This window comes from Besnoitia besnoiti, chromosome VII (genome assembly GCF_002563875.1).
Source record: "Besnoitia besnoiti strain Bb-Ger1 chromosome VII, whole genome shotgun sequence".
Taxonomy (NCBI): domain Eukaryota; phylum Apicomplexa; class Conoidasida; order Eucoccidiorida; family Sarcocystidae; genus Besnoitia; species Besnoitia besnoiti.
This window is the reverse complement of record NC_042362.1, coordinates 1,049,818-1,070,265: the sequence shown is the minus strand read 5'-3', so window position 1 is coordinate 1,070,265 and position 20,448 is coordinate 1,049,818. Positions and strand designations below refer to the sequence as shown.

Sequence of the window (20,448 nt, the reverse complement as noted above, 5' to 3'; positions counted from 1 at the left end):
GCGAATGCAAGGCAGATATCGAAAGAGAGCGAGCGAACGAGCGTGCATATTTATCGCGCATGCGCCTCGAACAGCCGCCGACAGCGCCCAATGGCACAGCGTGACGGGAGAGTAAATCCTGGCGTCTTTTCCGCGCTTCTCTTGCCTCCACGTTGACTGTTTACATCCCTTAGTCTGTCTCGCATTTGATTGCTTCAGGCGTTCGTCCCTGTCTTTTGCGGCGTGGCTCTTCCGCTTTCTCCGTCATCGCCTGCCCCCTCCTCTCCCCTGCTTGTTACGAGATTCGCTGTGCATACACCTCTCTCCTGGCGTGCTCGGCGAACGAGCTGCCACCAGAAGAACGAGGAAAACCGCAGCTTTCTTCTCGTTCTCTTCTCTTATGTTTACGAGGCTTCGCCTTGCTCTCATCTACGCATTTTTGCTGCGGATAGAGGCTCTCTACCCAGCCGCGCGTCGTCTCCAGCCCGACTACGCAAGGGGCTTTTCGTCCGAAGCGGGACCTTCGAAACAGCCCACCTACTGGCGTTCTTATGCATTTTCGTCTGTACTGAGAATCATCCGCCTCGTCGCTTCGACATTCCGATCTTCGACAAGCCTGCGTGCGCGCAGGTCTCCCTTTTGCGTTTTCACCGTTTCCGCCACGAAGAGTGGCTGCACATCTACACGCCGAACCCAAAAGGCCGCCGTGCTGGCTGCGTATTTGTTGCTCACTAGCGGAGATCGCGCTTTTTATCAATTTCCCGTCGCTCGTGTATTCACCATGGCGCCCAGAGGAGAAGCGGCTGCCCCCGAGGGGGACAAGGATATGGGGGTTATCTACAAGGTCTCTGGTCCGCGTAAGTCTGCTTTCCGCCAGGCCTTCAGCCTTTTCAGCAGACATGGCTCATCTGCGGTCGCGTTAATTCTAGCCTCCTCGGCCGCGCCCCTCTGTCCTGGGAGAGCTCGCTAGCCCCTGGCGCCCCACGTGAAGTACCTCGGTAGTGCGTGCCTCAAGTTTTCAGCGACTTGCGTGAATATCTGCTTTCCCTGTCCCCTTCTCCGACTATCTGAGTCGATGTTCGCTTCCAGGACTCGCCCCCTTTTACCTTATTTCGCGTGCGCGCTCTCGTCTCGGCTTCCGTCTGGACGCCTGTCGCGCCTGGGCTCGTTCCGTTCTCATTCATTCTGTTCCGTCAGATGTGCAGAGCTCCGGCCGAATATGCGCCTTTCTGTCGCTTCGCGTGTGCATGCAGTTGTCGTCGCGGAGCAGATGAGTGGCACGAAAATGTACGAGCTGGTCCGCGTTGGCTGGCAGCGACTCGTCGGTGAAATCATTCGACTCGAGGGCGACAACGCCTTCATTCAGGTCTACGAAGAAACAGGCAAGCTGAGACGGAGGGAAGGCGCGGCAGACACAGCTTGCGGCCGAGAGGGATTTAGGGGAGAGGAGGACAAAAATGTTGCGTTTTTTACAGGACGCGATTAAGGACGGGGAGAAAAAAGTGGGAAATTGAGGAACCTCTGCGGATGCAGCCTCTGGAATGCAGCCTCTGGACGTGTCCGCGAACGTCACTCGAGATGCGCGGACGTCGAAAGCACTCACGGAAGCCGTGGACCCTCCAGTCTGAATGCGGTAGAGCTGTGTTCCAACCGAGCTCATGGACTCTCCCGCGAGTGTGCTGCTTTCAGCTGGACTGTCTGTGGGCGATCCCGTCATTAAAACTGGCAAGCCGCTCTCTGTCGAGCTTGGACCCGGTAAGACCTCGAAAAACATCCTCTGTCTTCCATTCTCGTCGGGATGAATGCGAGTAACACAATCGGGTTTTGTCTTGTCTCTAACTTCGCTCTCTATCTCGCGGGTTCGCGACTCTTTCCTTACCACGGCTTCTATTCTTCATTGGCAGCCCTCGTGGTGTGCTGCGCCCTTCTCCTCGCGGCCTTCTCCTCAACCCGTCTCGCACGCAAATGTTGCCGTCTGTGTTTCCCTCGGCGTCTTCCTCCGCGCTCTACGGGTGTCTGCCCACGTGCTCTCTGCAGGGCTTCTCGACAACATTTTCGACGGAATTCAGCGTCCGCTGGAGCGCATCGCGCAGATCGCGCAGAGCGTTTTCGTGCCCAAGGGCGTCGCCGTTCCCGCCCTCGATCACAAGAAGCTCTGGTCCTACAACCCTGTTCCGAACGTGCAAGTTGGAGACATCCTCACAGGCACGTCACGCTGTGCAGTGTAAACGTCAAAGCGTCGGCTCGCCGCGACCCCTCTGCGCGTCTCAGTGGTTCATCTCGCATACATGCATATCTGTGTATCGAGATCTGTCCAGATCTATGATCTGTCTACAGAATGTATCTATATCTAGCTCCCTCTCTATCTGTCTCTATTCATCTGTCTATCTATGTGCCTATGTATATATAGTGATATATGTGCGAATATGATAGATCACCGTTCAGGGCCGAGTCGCGCAGACTCTATCGCTTTTCTCGACGTCTTGTCTGCAGGCGGAGACGTTATCGGCACGGTTCACGAAAACAACTTGTTCATGGAGCATCGCATCATGATTCCGCCCAAGATTCAGGGAAAAGTCTCTTGGATTGCCCCTGCAGGTGGGCGGGCGATTGTCCGCCCATGGGCGGTGGAGGGCGAGGCCCTCGAGCCTAGATCGGTGAAAGGCCTCTGTTTGAATATCCGTAAATTGCTCGGCGTGAGTACCTTTGAGTGTTCGACTGCAGCCCGATCTGGCTGCCTCGACGGGCGGCGCGTCTCTTGTGTGACTCTTTTTCTTTTGCGTCCGCTGGAGGCAGCTCGCGAACGTTTTCTATGTATCGATGTCTATATATCTGCGTGTCTGTATATCTGTTTATCTAGCTACCTGCTTAACTATCTGCTTGTAGCTATCTAGCTGTACCTATGTATCTACATCTGTATATCTATATATGTGTATATGTGTGTCTGTTATATACAAAAATGTACCTCTCGGGGTCAGCTCTTCGGGAGGGTGTCGCGTTCGCGGCGTCTTCAGTGTGCGCGAGGGCCCTCTGACGAGCGATGAGGGCGACTGCTTTCTCTTCTGCTCTTAGGCGAATACACGGTGAAGGACACGGTCATGACTCTGGAGTACCAGGGCGAGCAGATCCCGATAGCAATGTCGCACGACTGGCCCGTGCGTGAGCCGCGGCCCTGCCTCGAGAAGCTCGCGGGGAACACGCCGCTCCTGACTGGACAGCGCGTCCTCGACTCGCTCTTTCCCACCGTGCAGGTGCGTCTCGAAATGTCGAGAGTTGTGGATCCGCTCCCTCTTGCTCACGCGGCAACGCGGACGATCGGCATCCTTCGGCTCGCAGACTCTGCGCAGAGCCGCGTCGAGAGGGACAAGGGCGAAGCAGCGTGGGCGATTCGCCTCAGATTGGCTGCGTCTTGCTTCCCTTTTGTCCGACCGATTCTGCGGCGATTCTCAGCACGTGGAGGCGCGCAGCGCCGTGCTTCTTCGTGTTTTCTTGCAGGGAGGAACGTGCGCGATTCCAGGGGCCTTCGGGTGCGGCAAGACTTGCATTTCGCAGGTACGCTAAAGAGCTGTGGAGAAGAAGTCGCGATCCTCTGCCCTGCTGAATGTGTTTCTGCCTACGCTCACCCTGCGCGTCTGCTTGGCTGCTCCGCTTCGCTGGCGTTCTGTCTTCTGCGTGCGCGCTGCGGCGGTCAGCCGCCTTTATTTTGCATGCATGCTAGGGAGCTAAAACAGTGTGCGCCGCGTGGTAAACACGAGGAGCTCGCAGCGGGTTCAACGATGGGGCAGATGCGTCTCAGAGGTGAGATGCACAGCGGCCGAGAACAGAAACAGTTTAGCGTTTAGGATGACGGCGAGGCGCCACGGCGTCGATTTTTTGCTCACATGGCGTGCGTCGCAGGCACTGTCGAAGTACAGCAACAGCCAGGTGATTATTTACGTCGGATGCGGCGAGCGCGGCAACGAGATGGCTGAAGTGCTTACGGAGTTCCCCGAACTCACGACGCTGATCAACGGCAAAGAGGAGGGCATCATGCAGCGCACCTGCCTCGTCGCCAACACGAGTAACATGCCCGTCGCAGCGCGTGAAGCCTCCATCTACACGGGTGAGCAGAGTCTCGAAAGACATCCACTCGCGCCACCCTCTAAGGAGAGACTCGCGCCGCTGGCGAATCAAAAGTGCCCTACACATCCTACCCGACACAGTGCGCTGGGGCCATGCTGCGGCGTCTTTCCAGCTGGCAAACATCGCGCACACACCTGCTCGCGCACAGTGGATTCAGTTTCACTCAGTTTCTCCGCCACGGGCGCTTAGAGAGCCCTGCTGCCTCCTCTGCGTGGTTTGTGTCCATGCGACACTCTCCTCCCGTAGATGTGTCATTTGACCTCGAACATATGGAGGCTGTTGCGCTCGAATTCCTTCGTTTTCTTTGGCATGTTCACGTCTCAGCGTGTATCAGAGCTGGTGCAGTCGGCTTTCACCGTTTTTTGGCTTCGCTTTTCAGGGATCACGCTTGGCGAGTACTTCCGCGATATGGGCTACAACGTAGCGATGATGGCGGACAGTACGAGTCGCTGGGCTGAAGCTCTTCGCGAAATCAGCGGCCGTCTCGCCGAAATGCCTGCAGACAGCGGCTACCCCGCCTACTTGGGCGCGCGTCTCGCTTCCTTCTACGAGCGCGCCAGTAAGGAGAGTGAAAGAATCACAGAAAAACAGCAAGAATCGCTTTATCTCGCACGCGAGTATCCGCGTGCTGTTGCGTCGTGGAGAGACTCTTTGCGTTTGCCGTTGAGTGGCGCTTCCTTCGCGAACTCTTCACTCAAAAACAGCGCACTCAGTGTTTCTTCGGAATCCACCGTGGAGCTCTCTGTTCGCGGACGCCTGCGTAGACATCGCGCGTGGAGCTGCGACTGCACTGCGCGTGCGTCGAAGAGGCGCGCGGGCGATCACGATTGCTCCACCGTAGTTCTTCAAGCTCGCGCGTCTGTTTTTCTTCCTTTTTCGCAGGTCGCGTCCGCTGCATGGGGTCTCCCGAGCGCGAAGGCAGCGTCACGATTGTCGGGGCTGTCTCGCCGCCTGGAGGAGATTTCTCAGACCCGGTCACGACTTCCACCATGTCCATCGTGCAGGTCTTCTGGGGGTTGGACAAGAAACTCGCGCAGAGGAAACACTTTCCCTCCGGTAAGCTCGAAAGAATGGCCCCACGTCACTCTTTCTTTCAGACGCACACGCAGTTACCTACATATGTATATGTATACAAACATATATATATGTATATAGATGTAGATATCTGTGTTTATATTTGTGTTTGTATTTGTGGGGCTTGCGAGTGTATTCCTGTACTTCGTTACTCGTTGTCTCTACGTCGGCTGCGGCGCGAGCGCGTGAGACGCAGAGATCTTCAGCCGCGTGGATGCCGTCGCGCGGTTTTTCGCGCGACGAAGAGACACCCTGTGCGGCGACGCGGAGTGCAGGGTGGCGGGACGCTCAGGGCCGCGGCAGGGGCGTCCACGCTGTGTAGAGACAGCGTCAAGCCTCGATATTTCTGCGATGTTTCCGCGGCCCTCATTCAGTCAACTGGACGACTTCTTTCTCGAAGTACATTCGCGCGCTGGAGCCCTTCTTCGATTCGTACGACCCCGAGTTCAGCGCCCTGCGCCAGAAGGTCTCCGATATTCTGCAGCAAGTAAGCCTCCACAAACTCCCCCACAGGCAGACGCGACAGCTGCGCCAGCGTTTGACAATGTTTTTAATCTGTATATGTGTGCCCATCTCGAGGGTTCGAATCACCAGTGATAACGCCCTGTGGGTGTGAATTTTTTGGGGTTACATGTCCTGTTAACTGCCGCAAAGAGGGAAGGTGAGACAAACAGCAGAGCAACAGACAAGAATCTGAGCATCAGACAAGAACAAACGTGATTGGAGACTCTGCTTCGTATGAATATGCATGTGTATAATTGAATATATATATATTTATATATTTATGTTGGCGCGTATTGATAAGACGTACCCATGTGATGTCAGAGTTGTGGCGTTGCCTGTTTTCTCGTGGTGGTGGGGATTTCCCGATGTTCGCAATAGCTCTACTGCATGCACGTGCTGTCACTCGGGACGGGATCCCCTCCCGCTGCCTTCTGCGTGCGTTGTCTCGGCTTTTGTGTGTGTGTGTGTGCTGCTGCTTTTTTTTTTTTTGCACACAGTCGCTTCTGCCCAACGATATTCGCTGGCGTTGGCTGTGTGTGCTTCCTCTCAATTCCCGCTTTATTTTTTTTTTTGTGCGTTTCTTGCCAGGAAGCGGAGCTCACGGATATCGTCCAGCTGGTCGGAAAGGACTCGCTGTCTGAGGTGCGTTCGAACAAAAAAAATTCGCTGCACTATTTTTCATTTTCTGTTAGTAGACGACCCGCCAACGCAGTACGTCCGTGATATTCCTCCAAGCGCTAGACCCTAGTCCCTTGAAGGAGAGACCGGATACGTCTAAAGAGTCGTATCGCCTCTGCGCCACAGCCTCGCGCTCGACCTTTGAAAAAGGGGGTCGCATGCGATGCAGCTGCCAGGAGTAGAAAGAATCGAAAAATCGCTTTCATCCTCCTCTACCATCCACAGACATACTTACATATATACACGCATGTTCGTCTGACTGAACTATCGGACATCCACCTGTATATATAAATATATATACATAAGAATGTATTTATATACATATTTATGTCGTACATATAGCAACAGAGGAAGTCGAAAGGGCGTCCCTCGCAGACGAGCGTAGCGGATGATGACTGCCTCCGGGACGAGGCCGCGGAGATGTTTTTCGTCACGCGTATTTTCCTTTGGCCTCGCATCGTGTGTTCAGGATCAAAAACTGATTCTGGAAGTCGCTAGAATCATTCGAGAAGATTATCTGCAGCAGAACGCCTTCTCTGACTACGACTACATGTGCCCTCTGTACAAGGTGAGGCTCAGATCTGCGAAACTCGGATATCTACATCATCCTAGCATGCGGACACGCCTGCGGGAGAAGACCGCATGACACTCAGCGCATTGACGCTTAACCCATGCATATATACCATGATGCATATACATGTATATATATATATATATATATATGTATATAGGTGTCTCTGTAGGATCATGCAGGCACAGTGGAGCGGCGTACCTGCCGTGAAACGGATTCTTTCACATTTAGCGATGCAATGTTTACGGAAACATGTTCTAGAAATCGCGCTGCACGCCTGAGTCCCGATCGCTGCGCAGGTACGCGGGCGTCTCCCCCCGTCGCACTGTGCTCCAGTTCCGCTTCGACGACGAGTAAAACCAGCGTTTTCGCGTTCTGATTGGCACCGACCCAGATCCATGGACCCCGCCCTTATGACGACAGTTGGCTTTCGTGTGTTTCGCAGCTTGCACGAATGAATGCGGTGCGTTTCGCTTTCTGGGCTCTCAGACTGTCGGTATGATGCGCACCATCTGCCACTTCTACGACCAGTGCCTCCGCGTGATGCAGGGTGAGTGTTGCGCGCATGCGTTTCCATAAAAATTTGATCTCTATTCGGGCCTAGTCGCCGGAGGGGTAGCCCAGATCGCGTGGACTCGTTTCCAAGCCCCAGAGGTTTTCTGTCGACGCAAAAAAGGCCCGTCGCCGTGGCATAGCGCACGCGCGAGCCACTTTCGAGACTGGCAAGGTCCACGAGGGCCCTAGTCTCCATATTTACTTCGAGAAAAAACAGGTGTCATGTTTTGTTTCGCGGGCTTCGTGCTTTTTGTTTTGTGGGTTTCGTGTGCGTCAAATTCTTCTCGTTCTGGCGTGGAAGTCCTTGCTTCTCGGGGGGCAGAAGACGTCGAGGTGGATCGGGCGTGGTTTTTTTTCGCTTCTTTTTGCGAGGATCTGGTGGCGGCAGCGAGGCCTGTCTAAGTCCGCACGACGAATGACTCTTCGCTTGGGTGCCTCGCATGTGCACCCTTGGCGCGCTGTCTCTAATGTGAGTTTCTGACGTGCGTGTGTCGGCAAAAATTGCAGAGACGAGCGGCAGCGAGCACAAGATTGGATGGGGCACGATCTACAACACGATGCGCCCAACCATCAGCAAAATTACCAGCATGAAGTTCTTGCCGCCGACGACGACGGAGGCCGCCTCCAAGCAGCACTTCAAGCAGCTGAGCGACGAAATCACGTCGGGCCTCCGTGGCCTCGTGGAGAAATAAATCACCAATCCTCCTCGTCCCGTGACAACAATGACCCGAGAAAGGGCCTCTTGTATGCAGGCAGCCCTGTTTGTAGAGCGCTCGAGAGGCGCGAGACGCGGGGCGATTCTGGAATTCGCAGTCGCGTGGCAAGTGTGTATCTAGGCGGCTCGTGAGCGAAAACCGCTGACCTGTGTTCTGTGGTGAAGCGATCGCGCGCTCTTCAGATGGTGAAACCGTCAGTTCCCTCTCAAAAGGCTGAAAACGAGCGAGGTGACGTCACTTCACCCCTCTCTGATGTTAAGCTTCTCTGCGAAAGGAGCGTAGGGGCAGCTCGCCAGCGGTGGAAGCGGGGACGGTGCTCGGGGCTGGCCTCCGCGGTAGAAGACTGATTCTGCGACGGGCGTTTTTTGGCTGAATGAATACCACGTGCTTTCGCTACTGACAGAGAAGAGTGCGGGTATTTTGCTGAGTTGCAAACAGCGCCTACCTTTCCACGCGCCGGCAGTCGCAAAGCACAGATAAACTTTATCTGCAAGAGGCACAGGACTGCTGGGCTGGAGTCAAACTGCAAACAGCTGCCGTTAACCACCCGCACCGCTCAGTGCCGGCTGTCGACCAGGTGCCATCGACTGAGGGCGAATTTACAGAGACGACAGTGAGCGTCGCGTGTGACGCAGTGCTTCTTGTGCAGAAAGTTGTGCTCTACTGTGGCACGCAGAGTGCCTAGAAGAGCCGGTGGTAGACCCGCAGGACGGTCTCAAACCTCGCCTCCCGCTCCCAGACAACATACATAACAGCGGCAGGCTGTGGAGTTCTCGCGATGCGTACGCTAAAACGCGGCACTGGGGCAAAGTGGCGGCGGACCTGTGCTTTGATTGATATGCCGGCAGGAGTTCAAGCTCCACGTTTGTACACCTGTAGCCTGACAAATCTGGGCTTGTGATGCCGAGAGTCCAGCTATACCTGCAGAGCCGCATGAGCCGCCTGCCGGGTGAGAGGGCGATACAGTCATAAACTCCAGGCAACGCAGACAGATTCGTTCTAATCAGAACACCCCAGAAATGACGAGACCCGTCCCGGATTGCAGGCGCGACGGCAAGGCCTGCTCAGTGAGCAGGTCGCCGAGTGCGGCGGGAGTCATTCAGCGACGATGCCTTCTGCCTCGCTTTTCGGGTGTCGCAATCGCACAAGAAATAGAGGAGTCCTCGGCGTAGATGTCCGCTCACAGAGATGAATAAGATGAGTCACTCGACCCGCAGGACCAGCTTCGTAATGCCTCACTGTAGAAAAGGTCAACTCGGCAAAGCAGGCCTCGCTGGGATGCGCGCACGGGTGGCGAGAGGGCAGGTCGACAAAAAAGTATGCTTGATCTCCTAGAAGCGTTCTGTGCCGAAATTATCTCTGGAAACGTCCCCCTGTTTTCTTCTGCGTACGTGAAACTGGCCTCCACGGCACCTTATGACATTCCTCCGCTGCTTACCCGCCTGGCGCATGTGTGCATGGATGTAGCCTTTTTCTGTATGCCGCCTCGCAAAGGACGTCACGCAACCCATGGTCGACGCCGGCGTTTTTCTTTGAGCAAATATTGTACGTAAATTAGGGTGGAACTGAGCTTCTTTTTCCACAATCCTGAGCTTTCCCCTTTCGCGCTGGCGTTCGTTACTTGCGGCTCGTGGGCGCGGAAACCACGTGTTGTGCAGTCTCAGCGTGCCCCGAACACACGGGCGACTCTGTGCGATTTCCGCGACAGTCCCTGGTCCTTTTCTGTCGAATTTTCTTGTCTTACCGAACTTTGGCGTTGCGTGCGTGTCTGATTCCCCTGCCCGGGGCAGTTGAGCCAAGACTTCTTCGCAGACACACGGGTGACCAGCTGTCATGTAAGCAAGTAGACGAGTCCGTTGTCCTCAACGCGGATAGTCATCTCTTTTCTCTTTGGCTTCATCGTCAAGCCTCCTTTGCTGCGAGCGCCCCAGCGGCATCGACAAGGCTCCGCCCTGTCCTGTTTCGCTGGCACGTGTCAAAGTCCGGCGCTCTAGTGGGGTAAAACTGCGGCTGCTGATTTGAGGCGACTGAAATCGACTGTACCGCCCCGCCGGAGCCTCTTTCTCCTCCTGCCTTAAGTTGCGTTCGTCGGGATCCCCGCTCGGGTCCGGCCCACAGAATCTCGTCTGCGGCTCGCTCGCCGTCTCCAGACGATACGCGCAAGGCGCGAAGTGATGTCCTCTGTGAGCGTCACGCCTCCTCCGCGGCGATCGTCCCTTCAACGTCGTTTGACAGTCGCCACGCTCCTGTCCATCTGACACGCCACCATGTACTTTTTGGTCAGATGGCTGTGCATGTAAGCGACAGTCTCCTCGGGGGGGCCTGCAGGCGGCGGGTTTTCCAGAGGCTTTCTTGCTCGAGTTCAGGGGTGGGATATGAAAAAAAGCAAAAAGGCGGGATCCTCCATGCCGGTTGATAAACGCCCGGCCGCGGAACTTGCTCTCTGGTGCAGCCCTGGCGTCGAGTGATATTTCAGATGCCAGCCAACGCCCGACCGCAGAGAATCTGTGACCTGCAGTGGTGTTTCCAATACAAGCGGTGCAGCCCTCTCCGCCCTTTCCGCCATGTGCAACCGCGTCCAGCTTCTTCGCCACTTGCATTCAGCGGATAACTTGCCCTAGGGGGCGGGGGGAGGAAGGGGAGGTTTTCAGTCTCTTGTAATTTACCAGTCTCGCGCGCACATGTGGGTTCTGTCCGTTTTGTTCGTGTTGCGCCCTCGGCGCAGAAGTGCCTTGCAGTCACCTCGGCGACTGCTCGGCCAGCTGTACATACACCCCGGGTGACGGTCCGGTTCTTCTGTGTGCGATTTCTCCCTCGTGCCTTCAGCGGGATCGTGCGGTCTTTCTTCAAAGATGTAGCCGTCCTCCACCCGGAGCGAATCCCTCTCTATGGACCCGTGAGTCGTCGCTTCCTCGGCCAGTTTTCGAATATATCTGCGCGAGATCAAGCTCTCCGTGGCGACAGTCTCTGCAGGGGGATTGCATCCAGACAGTTACAATAGGCTCTCGGCTGGAGACATTGTAGAGTGTCGCGTTTGTTTTGTGGAGCCGGCACCCAAGGTTGTTTGCGTGTCAGTGACGTCTAGCTTGCAAGCAGAAGCGAGGAGTGCCATGTGGGATGGCTGGCACTGTAGGTTGCGATATGCTTCTGAGGACGTTCGGCGGATAGGTCGGCGTTTACGCCGATTCGTTCTGAAACTGCTTGAGATAGCTACATCCTTGTGAAAGTGTTGTTTGTGGGGCTTGTGGCTGTCGTGCCGGCGTGTTGCTGGCATCCAGGTTCGCCCTCAGCATTGCGGCTCCACTGAAAATGCATCGACAGACGAAGCTTTCATTTTCTGGCTTCTTGTGGTTGTGATCGGCGGCAGGCGATCTTCGTGGGTAACCATAACAACCAGTTCATGGACGCATCGGTAAGCTTTTCCTCTGCTTGGTTCACTGTGTTTTTTGCCGCGCCCCTCTTTAACTTCTTCTCTGCCCGGGTCACTCAAAAGCTGACGCGCGCCGCATAAAAAATGGCATGCCTGTATGTATCAATATATATATGTATATGAGCCTATATGTGCCTACATATATATATATATATATATATTTGGGTATATGCATATGCATACGCATCATTGCCATGGCCGTGCACAAAGTGGGCATCTGTAGAATTTCGCTGTTTTCTTGTGTTTGCGGACGAGGGTTGCGGGGTTTTTTTGTTTCGTTCAGATGCTGGTCGCGAACATTCCGCGCCAAGTTCACTTCCTCGTGGCGCTGAAGAGCATGAAGCGGCGAGTCATCGGGTTCCTGAGTCGGCTCGCGGGCTGCATTCCAGTCGATCGCCAGGACGACCGCGCGACCAAGGGCCAGGGCGCAGCTCGGATTTCGCACCACTTCACTGAAGAAGATCACGTCTGTCCCTCGCCGCCTCATCACCACCACCACCAGCGCGGGCGGCGCGCGCCGGAGGCCGTGCCCCCCGACCGCAGCGACGAAGAAGACAAGCGCGGCGCGCCTCCGCAGCCGCAGAAGAGAGCAGAAGTCAGCGGCCTCGCGACAGAGCCGAGCGCAGCCGAGCCCGACGCGGAAGCGCGACCGGAGGGGGGAGGGGGCAAGGCCGCGGGCGAGGCGGGGACGACGGAGGCGCCGCGAGGCGACAGCGGCGAGCCGCTCTCGCGCTCGCTGTCGCCCACCGCGTACCCTCGCCACCCCGTGATGCCGCGCCAGGCCTCGCTGCCCGCCCTCATGCTGCAGGCGAGCACGCCGGGCGGGGGGGGAGCAACGTCGCCTTCGCCGCCGCGCTCGGGAACCGCGCCGTTTGAAGCCAAGAACGGAGTAAAGCCGCCGAGCCTGGCGGGACTGCAGCTGCTGTCGATCCTGGGGAGTCACACGCGCTTCCTCGCCGACGTGCGGCCGGGGTACAAGATCCGCCTCGACGGCAAAGACTACCTCGTGCTCAAAGTTCTCTCCGACACGCACCTGGTCGTACACCCGCCCCAGGATGAGACGCCCCGCCGCGTCGGCTCCTCCTCGCCCGCGCCCACTGCTCCAGGCACTCGATGGCCGAGCGTCGCACCGACTGCCGAGCGTGGCGGACGCACGCCCGACGACGAGGCTCCTGCCCGCGCCGCTAGCCCCCGACAAGGCGACGCCGCGGACCCGCTCTTGCCCAGTTGGCGGGATGGCCGAGGTTTAGAGAGCGAGGCGGGGGGGCGCAGGACTCCCCGCCGACGACCCGCAGAGGCGAGTCCTTCTCTAGTCAGTCCAGCTCCAGCAGCACGGTGTGCGCCCCCTGGATACAGGGTCTCGACCGCAGCGACACCGGCGCGGAGGCAAAGCCGCCGCGGCGCGCGGACGGCCCGCAGGCGGCGAGCCTCGAGGACTCGGGGGTCCTGAGCGGCGAGGGCCTGAGGCGACGCCGAGCGACCGCGGAGCCCGACGGGAGAGAAGAAGGGCAGCGCGGCGAAGGCCTCGCTGCAGGCAGGCAGGAAGCGGATCGCGCCGGGAAGGGGCCTGAGGCTGAGGGGGAACACAGGGCGGTGAACGGCAAGCATGACCGCGTCGTCGCCGCGTCGTACAAAGAGTACAAGGTGCGCGTGGGCGCATGCAGTGACGGAGCAGACGCGATGCCCGCCAGATGGACTGTGCCCTCCTGTTTCTTCTCCTTCGTCGCGTGGCGTGGCTCTACTTCAACGTTGCCGTGCCCTGGTGTAACTAACGCAAAGAGCAGACACGCGCGTCGGTGTCTGTGTGTCTATATAATGCATATCTCCACAGGCTGTCTCTATATGTGTATACATATATATATATATATATATATATGCATATATGCTTGAATGGAAAGATGCGGAGAACGAGCGTGCTTCTCCGTGGCTCTCATCTTTCCGTTTGACGGGCCTACTCGTGAGTCTCCTTGACTCCCGAGGCGGTTCGCGTCGCGGCGTCTCAACTCACTTTCTTCTTCTTTCCTTCCGCGCCTCGCTGCCACAGATCCTGCCTAAAGTTGATCAACGCGAAGTGTACGAGGCCGTCTCCCACAGCCTCGTCGGCGGCGACTGCATTGGTATCTTCCCCGAGGCAAGTCGAAGCAGGTTCTTGCGCGTCTTGCGCCTTGTGCGCGATTCCGTTTTTCTCCTTTCATTCGTCTGTCTCGTTTTTTGCCGGAGATCGGTGTATCGTATAAGCGCCTTGGCGACTCGAGTATGTGCCTGCCTCTGGTCCTTTGTGGCGCTCCCCGTTCACACGCGTCGGGGGCGCTTTCCCGTCCTCCCCCACCCCCCCGCCCAATGTGTGTGTTCGACTCCCTCTTCCGTTTGCGACTTTGGGATGGGGTGTTGCGTCTCTGTTTTTCCGTTGTCCCCCTCCCGCGCCTCCGCGGCGTTCCTGGTCTGCTTTCTCGCTCAACCGTTGTAGGCGACTCTCTCGTATCTTTTGTTTTTTCTTCTTTTTCTCCAGGGAGGCAGCCACGACCGGACCACGCTCTTGCCGCTGAAGGCGGGGGTGGCGATCATGGCGATTCAAGGTGTCGCGGCAGGCGCCGAGGACGTGATGATCGTCCCAGTGGGCCTTATCTACCACAACCCCCACAAAACGCAGTCTCGCGCCACCATTCACATCGGCGAGCCCATCCCCGTACGTCGCCAGATATATAAATATATAGATACATGTGTATGTATATGTGTATATGCCTGTTTTCGTGTACGCTACTGGAAGCGGGCGGTCACGGCGGAATGTAGAAAGAGTGCGTATGTGTGTGCCGATAGAACACTCGCGCTTCTGCAAAGTAGGCAGGTATATACGGGTATGTGGGTAGACGCTGCTGCGTTTTCGACGCACGCATGCATTACTCACTCCAGTCTTCTCGTCCTCTGCTGATGCCATTTCAGGTCCGGTGGGGTCTGACGTCCCGGCTGATAGGACACCACCATATATATATATATATATATATACCTATGTAAATATGTTTACATAGATCTGCCTGTGTGTGTATGTGTCTGCGTCGGTATGTGTTGGTAAATAGAAAGCTCGAGCGGTTGCGAACAGCGAACATCGGGGTTGCCGTGTCGTTTTGGCGTCTGGTTCCGTCTCTCCTTTTTCTCTGGCGCGCAGATTTCGCGGGAGTTGGCTATTGAGTATCAGCAGGACCGGCGGGCGGCCACCGCGCGCATCCTGACAGACGTCGAACAGGTACAAACTGTAGAGCCTAGGAGTGGAAAGGCAGCGAACTCTGACCTCGCGTCGCCGACCTCTGCGATGGAGAGTCTCATGCGTCGCGCGAAAGGGGCGCACGCCAGTCTGCGCAGTGTAGAAAAAGACGCCGCATCAACAGAGGCGCGGGGAGACTGAAGAGCTGCTCTGTGAGACCGATTGCCTGACAGAATCTCAACAGAACGAACCCGAAACCCTAAAAGACAGGCCGAACAACTGGCGAACCGGGATAGGTAACTGCGGGTCAGCAGACACCACGAACACGTGTATGTGCGTACATACATATATACATACATACGTACATACATATACGTATATACATATATATATGTATATATGAATATGTACGTATGTCTCCGAGGGTTTAAGGGAGGGCTGTAGAAACGTCTGTGTGCGTCTACATTCGCGCAGTTGTGAGCAGAAGACGGAGTGGAGTCTGTGGGCTTGCGGTGGGTGTTTCCAGGGACTTCGCTCATGCATCATCACGGCGCAGGATCACGAGACAATGACTCTCATTCATCTCTGCTGCGTAAGTTACGCACTTTCTCCCTTTTTTCATCTTTATATTTTCCTCCTACACTGTTTGTGTTTATCAATCGGCCTCGCGAAAAGCCGAGTTGAGGCACCTCTGCTCCAGCGTCGGTATATATATATATATATATATATATATATATATATATATATATATATATATATATATATATATATATATATATATATATATGCATGTCTTTAATTATGTCTGTGTACAGATGTGTCTATCTATGCCACTACGTATGTTAGTACATTTTTTTGCCGTATCTGCGGCGAAGTGTGTATGTAGTGGGGGCCCCTGTGTTTCATGGACTCTCCGTATCGATTTTGATCTCGTGTCTCCGCAGCGACGAAGGGCGTCAGCGTGTGTGTCTCCGTCTATTCCAGGGAGGCAAACCAGAGACATAGATAGACAGATAGACTGATAGATCGATAGGTAAATAGATCAATAGTTAAATAGATCGGTAGATAGATATAGATAGATGTAGATAGATAGATTGGCGGCGTGGATTCTCTGGGGTCTCGCAGAGCTGCGCAGACACTGGCTTTAACCCGTACGAGGAAGTGGATGTTGTTTTTTTCCTTCCCGTTTGCTGGTGCGACCTTTCTCTTTTTCAGTCTCTGTATCCGCCCGAGCGGCTGCGCCTGTCGCCTGAGATGCGCTTCAACTTGAACCAGCTGCTTTCCAAGCTCTTCTGGCGGTGCGCCGACGAGCCCGGTAGGTCCGCCAGAGATGCACTCTGAGCGCAAGGCAAGAGAGCAGAGCGTGAGAAATTCGTGTGACCCAATTCGTTCGAAGCCGCCTGCATGTATCAAACTCTGGCGGTCTCCCACTGCTATCCCCCCGCGTGCATGCGTGCGTATATACGTGCTCATGCCGGGTGCAAATATCAGGTTTGATGGCCTACAAAAATACCCAGACGGCGGGAGGGAGGGGTCCTCCTCAGGGGTGGATAGCGGCTGTTCTCTGCATGTCTTCACGGGTTTTTCTCTTTTTTCTTTTCAGAGCTCTCGGCTTTGCGGCACGACTTGGCGCAGTACCAGGGTTCGCTGCAGCGAGCGGGCATTCCGGACCACGACGTGTGGATGTTGAAGCAAAGCACGTCGGGCGCGTCGCTCTGCTTCGCGGAGAAACTCATCGCTCTGCTATTCTCGATTTGCCTCGTGAGTCCGCCAAAAATGTGCTAAATTTTTTTTCAAAATAAACTTAAAGAATTCAAAACAAACTTCCAGTGTGTTGTCTTTTACCTCGAAATAATGATGTCTGAGTCAAGTGAAAATTTCCGCCGAACCCAGTCGATCGTCTTCACTTTCCTCTCTCTCCTCCCCTCATTAACGCAATTCTCCGATTCGTGTGCGTCTTCTGCGCTTTCTCTGCATTTTCGCTTTCCGCTCGGCGCGTGCTTGCCTTCAGGGCGTTCCGCTGCTGCCGCTTTGGGGGCCGCTTCGCGTCATCGCGTACTTCCTCGCAGAGCGCCACCGTGCGCAGGCCCTCGCCGCAAGTCGCGTGAAGGTCCGCGGCATGGACGTCGTCGCGAGCTACAAGGTGATTGTCCTGCTCGTCTGCGTTCCGCTTTTCAATCTGCTCTACGGGGCGATATTCGGCGTCGTCTTTGGCTTGTAAGTCCCTTCGCGTCTGCGGAACACCCCCCGCCAGAGTGTTGTCGCCGCCCGCGAGCCTTTTCAGATCGATGGTCACGGGCGGTGCGACACGTTTGTTTCTCTGCGGTTCTCGTTTTTCTTCTTTCCTCGCGGCAATGCAGACTTGTTTGCTTTCTGCCTGACGTGGTCGCAGGCCAGGCTGCCCAAAAGGCGCTGCCTGATGTGCGACTCTCGCGCCCTTCGTTTCTCCCTCACTGTGTCCATATATATATAAATATATCTGAATATATGTGCCTGCACATATATATATATATATATATTGTCCGCGTATATATTTACATATGTCTATCTACGTAGGTATACATTATTCTGACAGGAGCGCTGCGGCTTTGTGTCTGGAGTGCGGTCGTCGCGATGTCATGCTTGGCTTTTTTTTGGGTCCGTTCGCGTGCGGATGTCGCGTGGGATCTGTTGCGTGTCTTTCTTCGTGTGTTTTTTCTTGGATTCGCTGCGGTTTGGAGCGTCGCTTGAAGTTGAAGAGGCGCTTTTTTTTTTGCCTGCAGGACCATCGCGGAGACACTGGTGGCGATGGTGCTGTGCGTCTGTCTTCTCCCTATCGCGTACTACTGTATGTCGTCGCGACTTCTTTCCTGCGGAGCTATTTGGCTTCGGCAGCTCTGTCCTCGCACCGACAGGGCTGCATGCATGCTCGAAGAGCGTCTGCAGTCCAGTCGTCTAGATAAAAAGGCAGAAAACCCAGAAAGATATATATGTACATAGGTTTTCTCATACATGCTTGCATACATACATACAGATATACATATGAGTAGTTCTCATTATGGTAGACCTGGGATCCGCGCATGCATATATGTATATTTATGTATTTATATATTTATATATATGCTTATGTATTTATATATACGCATGAATTTGCACGTGTATATCTCTAGGTGTGCGCGGGTGTGTCTGCCGTTGCGGCGTGTCTCGTGTTTCGCCTCCAAGTCTCGTCGCATGCATACGAATGTATGTGGTTTCCGGCCCCTGAGGAGCTCCATGAAAAATTAACAATTCAGAAGCCGCATCGCCAGCTAAAACGCTCCACTCACGTGCGCGCGTTTCGCGTCTTGAGAGGCACCTTGCGAAGCTGAAGACAAGGAACTGTCTGAAGGAGCCGTGCGGGCTCTCTCGGTTGTGTGTCTTCAGTTAGCATGCGCCACGCCGAAAAGATCTTGCCGCTGATTCGGCAAATGCGCACGCTGATCATCGTCGTTATTGGTGAGTTTTTGGGATTACGACGCCGCCGTCTTGTCCTTTCGTCTTTTCTACTCGGGTAGCGTTTCAGATGTTTGTCTGCAGCCTCTAACGTGAACACGTGGTTTCGGCGCTAGGCGTCAAGGATTTCGGCTGGCGGCCTCTTGTCCCCCCCTCGCAGGCCTCATCTACTCCTGCCTCGCGTGGTGTGTCGCGGCGCCTGCTTCGACTGCGTCTCTGAACCCTCGCGTGTGTCTCTCGCGCCTTGCCCGCGGAGTTAGGGCTTAGGGTTTGGCATTTTGGGGTTCGCGCTCACGGCGCCTTCAAAACTTTTCAAACGATTCAGACGGTTTCGGCTGTTGGGCTCTTCCACGTGGTGAACCGTGGGCTACTGCGAGTGCGTCTGTTCGCAGGCAAAGTGAATATCTGGAGAGAGAACGAGAGGGAACTCATCACGCAGCGAATGGAACTCCAGTTTTCGGTAAGCTTGCGACGGGCAGGCGGCTTTGCCGTTACACAGAGCCGCGAGCCTGGGGGGGGGAGGGGGGAAGGGGGGAGAGCGGGAGGTGGTCCCTGCCTCGAAGGGCGTCGTCTCCGCAAGTCTGCCCAACGGGAGACGAGAGCGGGTCTGTTAAGCGCCCTCGGATGTCTCTTTTGTCCGCGTGTCGGAGACTGTTTTGAACGCTCTCTCTCCAGCGAGTTTTTGGCGTGGCGTCGAGGCGAGACGCTGCATGGCTGGATTTAGGGTTTTTTCGGTGCGCTCCGCTGCTCACGAGGAGGGCATGCCTGGGAGCTGGGAAGAGGCGATAGCCGAGCTGTCGTTTTGTGTTTTTCTCTTCTTGCTCGGCGTCCGTTCAACATGCGGCGCGTACGGGTGTCGAGATGCGCACGCATGTTGGCCTTTTGCGTGGTGCCGCTCGCCGGACTCGCCAGCGAGATGCGCCGTTCTATCTGCTCTGGAGGGTTCCTCTGTTCTGCATGCGCAGCTGCGAGAGACGCTGATGACGCTTGGCCCGCGCACCTCGCCGACGTTCATGGATGGGCTCTACTCAATTGTTCCCAAGGTGAGACAAGACTCGGTTTCGCATGAGCAGACTCTGCCGGCGCCGCTCGTCTGAACGCCAGCCGCGCGGGGGGCTGGAACAGGGAGAGCGCGCGCACCGTCGCATGCGAGAGCAAAGTCCTCTCCTGCGCGTTTCTCGGGCTTTTTCCTGAATAAGATCACGTACGCCAGCGAGGCGTTTATGCCTAGTGCGCAGGTGGATTTCTCTCAAGTCCGCTGACAGCCTTGCTCGTTATGGCGCGCTTAAGTCCCTCCTCTGGAAGTCCTGGAGCACGTCAGGCGTTGTGGCGTTTTTATTCCCTGTTCAGGTCGTTTTGCACGCCGACATGAAGCGACTGCTGCGGCGGAAGGAAGATTTCGCTCCGCTTCAAATGAAGCGACTGATGAACAATGCCGAAGAAATACTCTGAGTTGCATAGACACTCTATGACGCTGCCGTGGAGCTCGGCGCGCGAGGACTTCTTGTTGAGTCTCAACAGAAGACGTTGTAGTATTGGTCTATGAGGCGCCGAGCGCTGAGGCGCGTCTGTTCCACGAAGCTCGTGTGCGTCCCGGTGCACGCGCACATGCACATTCACATTTGCTTCATATCGACGTGGGTATTTATCTTCGTAGATGCATGTCATATATGATCAATCGAGGTGCATATCCATAGGTACCGACGTCTACGCGGGTAATTGTAAGGACGCAGTGTATCTCTATACATGATTTCCTTTGCGTATAATGGTATGCGCCCCGGGTGTGTCTGCGTGAGAGGGCTGGGGGTTTGCGCGAGGAGTTTTACTTTGCGGCATCTGCCGTTTCCTGAGCTGAGGATCTCGCCTTTTTTCGAGAACGAAGCGTTCTCGCTGTGATGGGTGCAGAGGTTTTTGTTGCACGCCTTGCGAGCGCGGGGTCGCGCCTCTGCACCTCGTTTCGTCTCGTTTTCTGTCCCGTCTGCGTCCGCGCGAAGCATCTTTTGTATTGTTTCACGTTCATTTCCTTTCGTTATCCCAGTCCTGCTCCACTTCGTTCACCGTTTTGTTTTGGTCTGCTTGGCTCTGTTCGCGTCCGCTCTTCCCCGCTTTCTCGCGTCGTGATTTCTGTCTTCTGCGGCCTCAGTGTCAT

General features: G+C 55.6%; 2 protein-coding genes across 2 annotated transcripts; both read left to right on the top strand.

Moving 5' to 3' along the window:
• Positions 1-760: 760 nt before the first annotated feature.
• Positions 761-8,175, top strand: BESB_077490 (putative vacuolar ATP synthase subunit A; the record flags this gene model as incomplete). Its single annotated transcript, XM_029366110.1, has 15 exons — positions 761-836; positions 1,233-1,361; positions 1,669-1,734; positions 2,017-2,184; positions 2,473-2,577; positions 3,052-3,230; positions 3,475-3,531; positions 3,877-4,081; positions 4,481-4,660; positions 4,984-5,157; positions 5,550-5,662; positions 6,268-6,321; positions 6,827-6,925; positions 7,418-7,478; positions 7,991-8,175. 15 exons carry the CDS (start codon positions 761-763, stop codon positions 8,173-8,175), a joined length of 1,851 nt encoding a protein of 616 aa, XP_029217541.1.
• A 2,291-nt stretch (positions 8,176-10,466) lies between these two features.
• Positions 10,467-19,751, top strand: BESB_077480 (glycerol-3-phosphate-acyltransferase; the record flags this gene model as incomplete). The annotated part of the gene is made up of 16 exons (XM_029366109.1): positions 10,467-10,495; positions 11,026-11,095; positions 11,567-11,611; positions 11,913-12,701; positions 12,986-13,273; positions 14,139-14,315; positions 14,793-14,870; positions 15,355-15,420; positions 16,044-16,143; positions 16,432-16,589; positions 16,840-17,045; positions 17,591-17,655; positions 18,231-18,302; positions 18,692-18,759; positions 19,265-19,342; positions 19,650-19,751. 16 exons carry the CDS (start codon positions 10,467-10,469, stop codon positions 19,749-19,751), a joined length of 2,391 nt encoding a protein of 796 aa, XP_029217540.1.
• Positions 19,752-20,448: the final 697 nt, after the last annotated feature.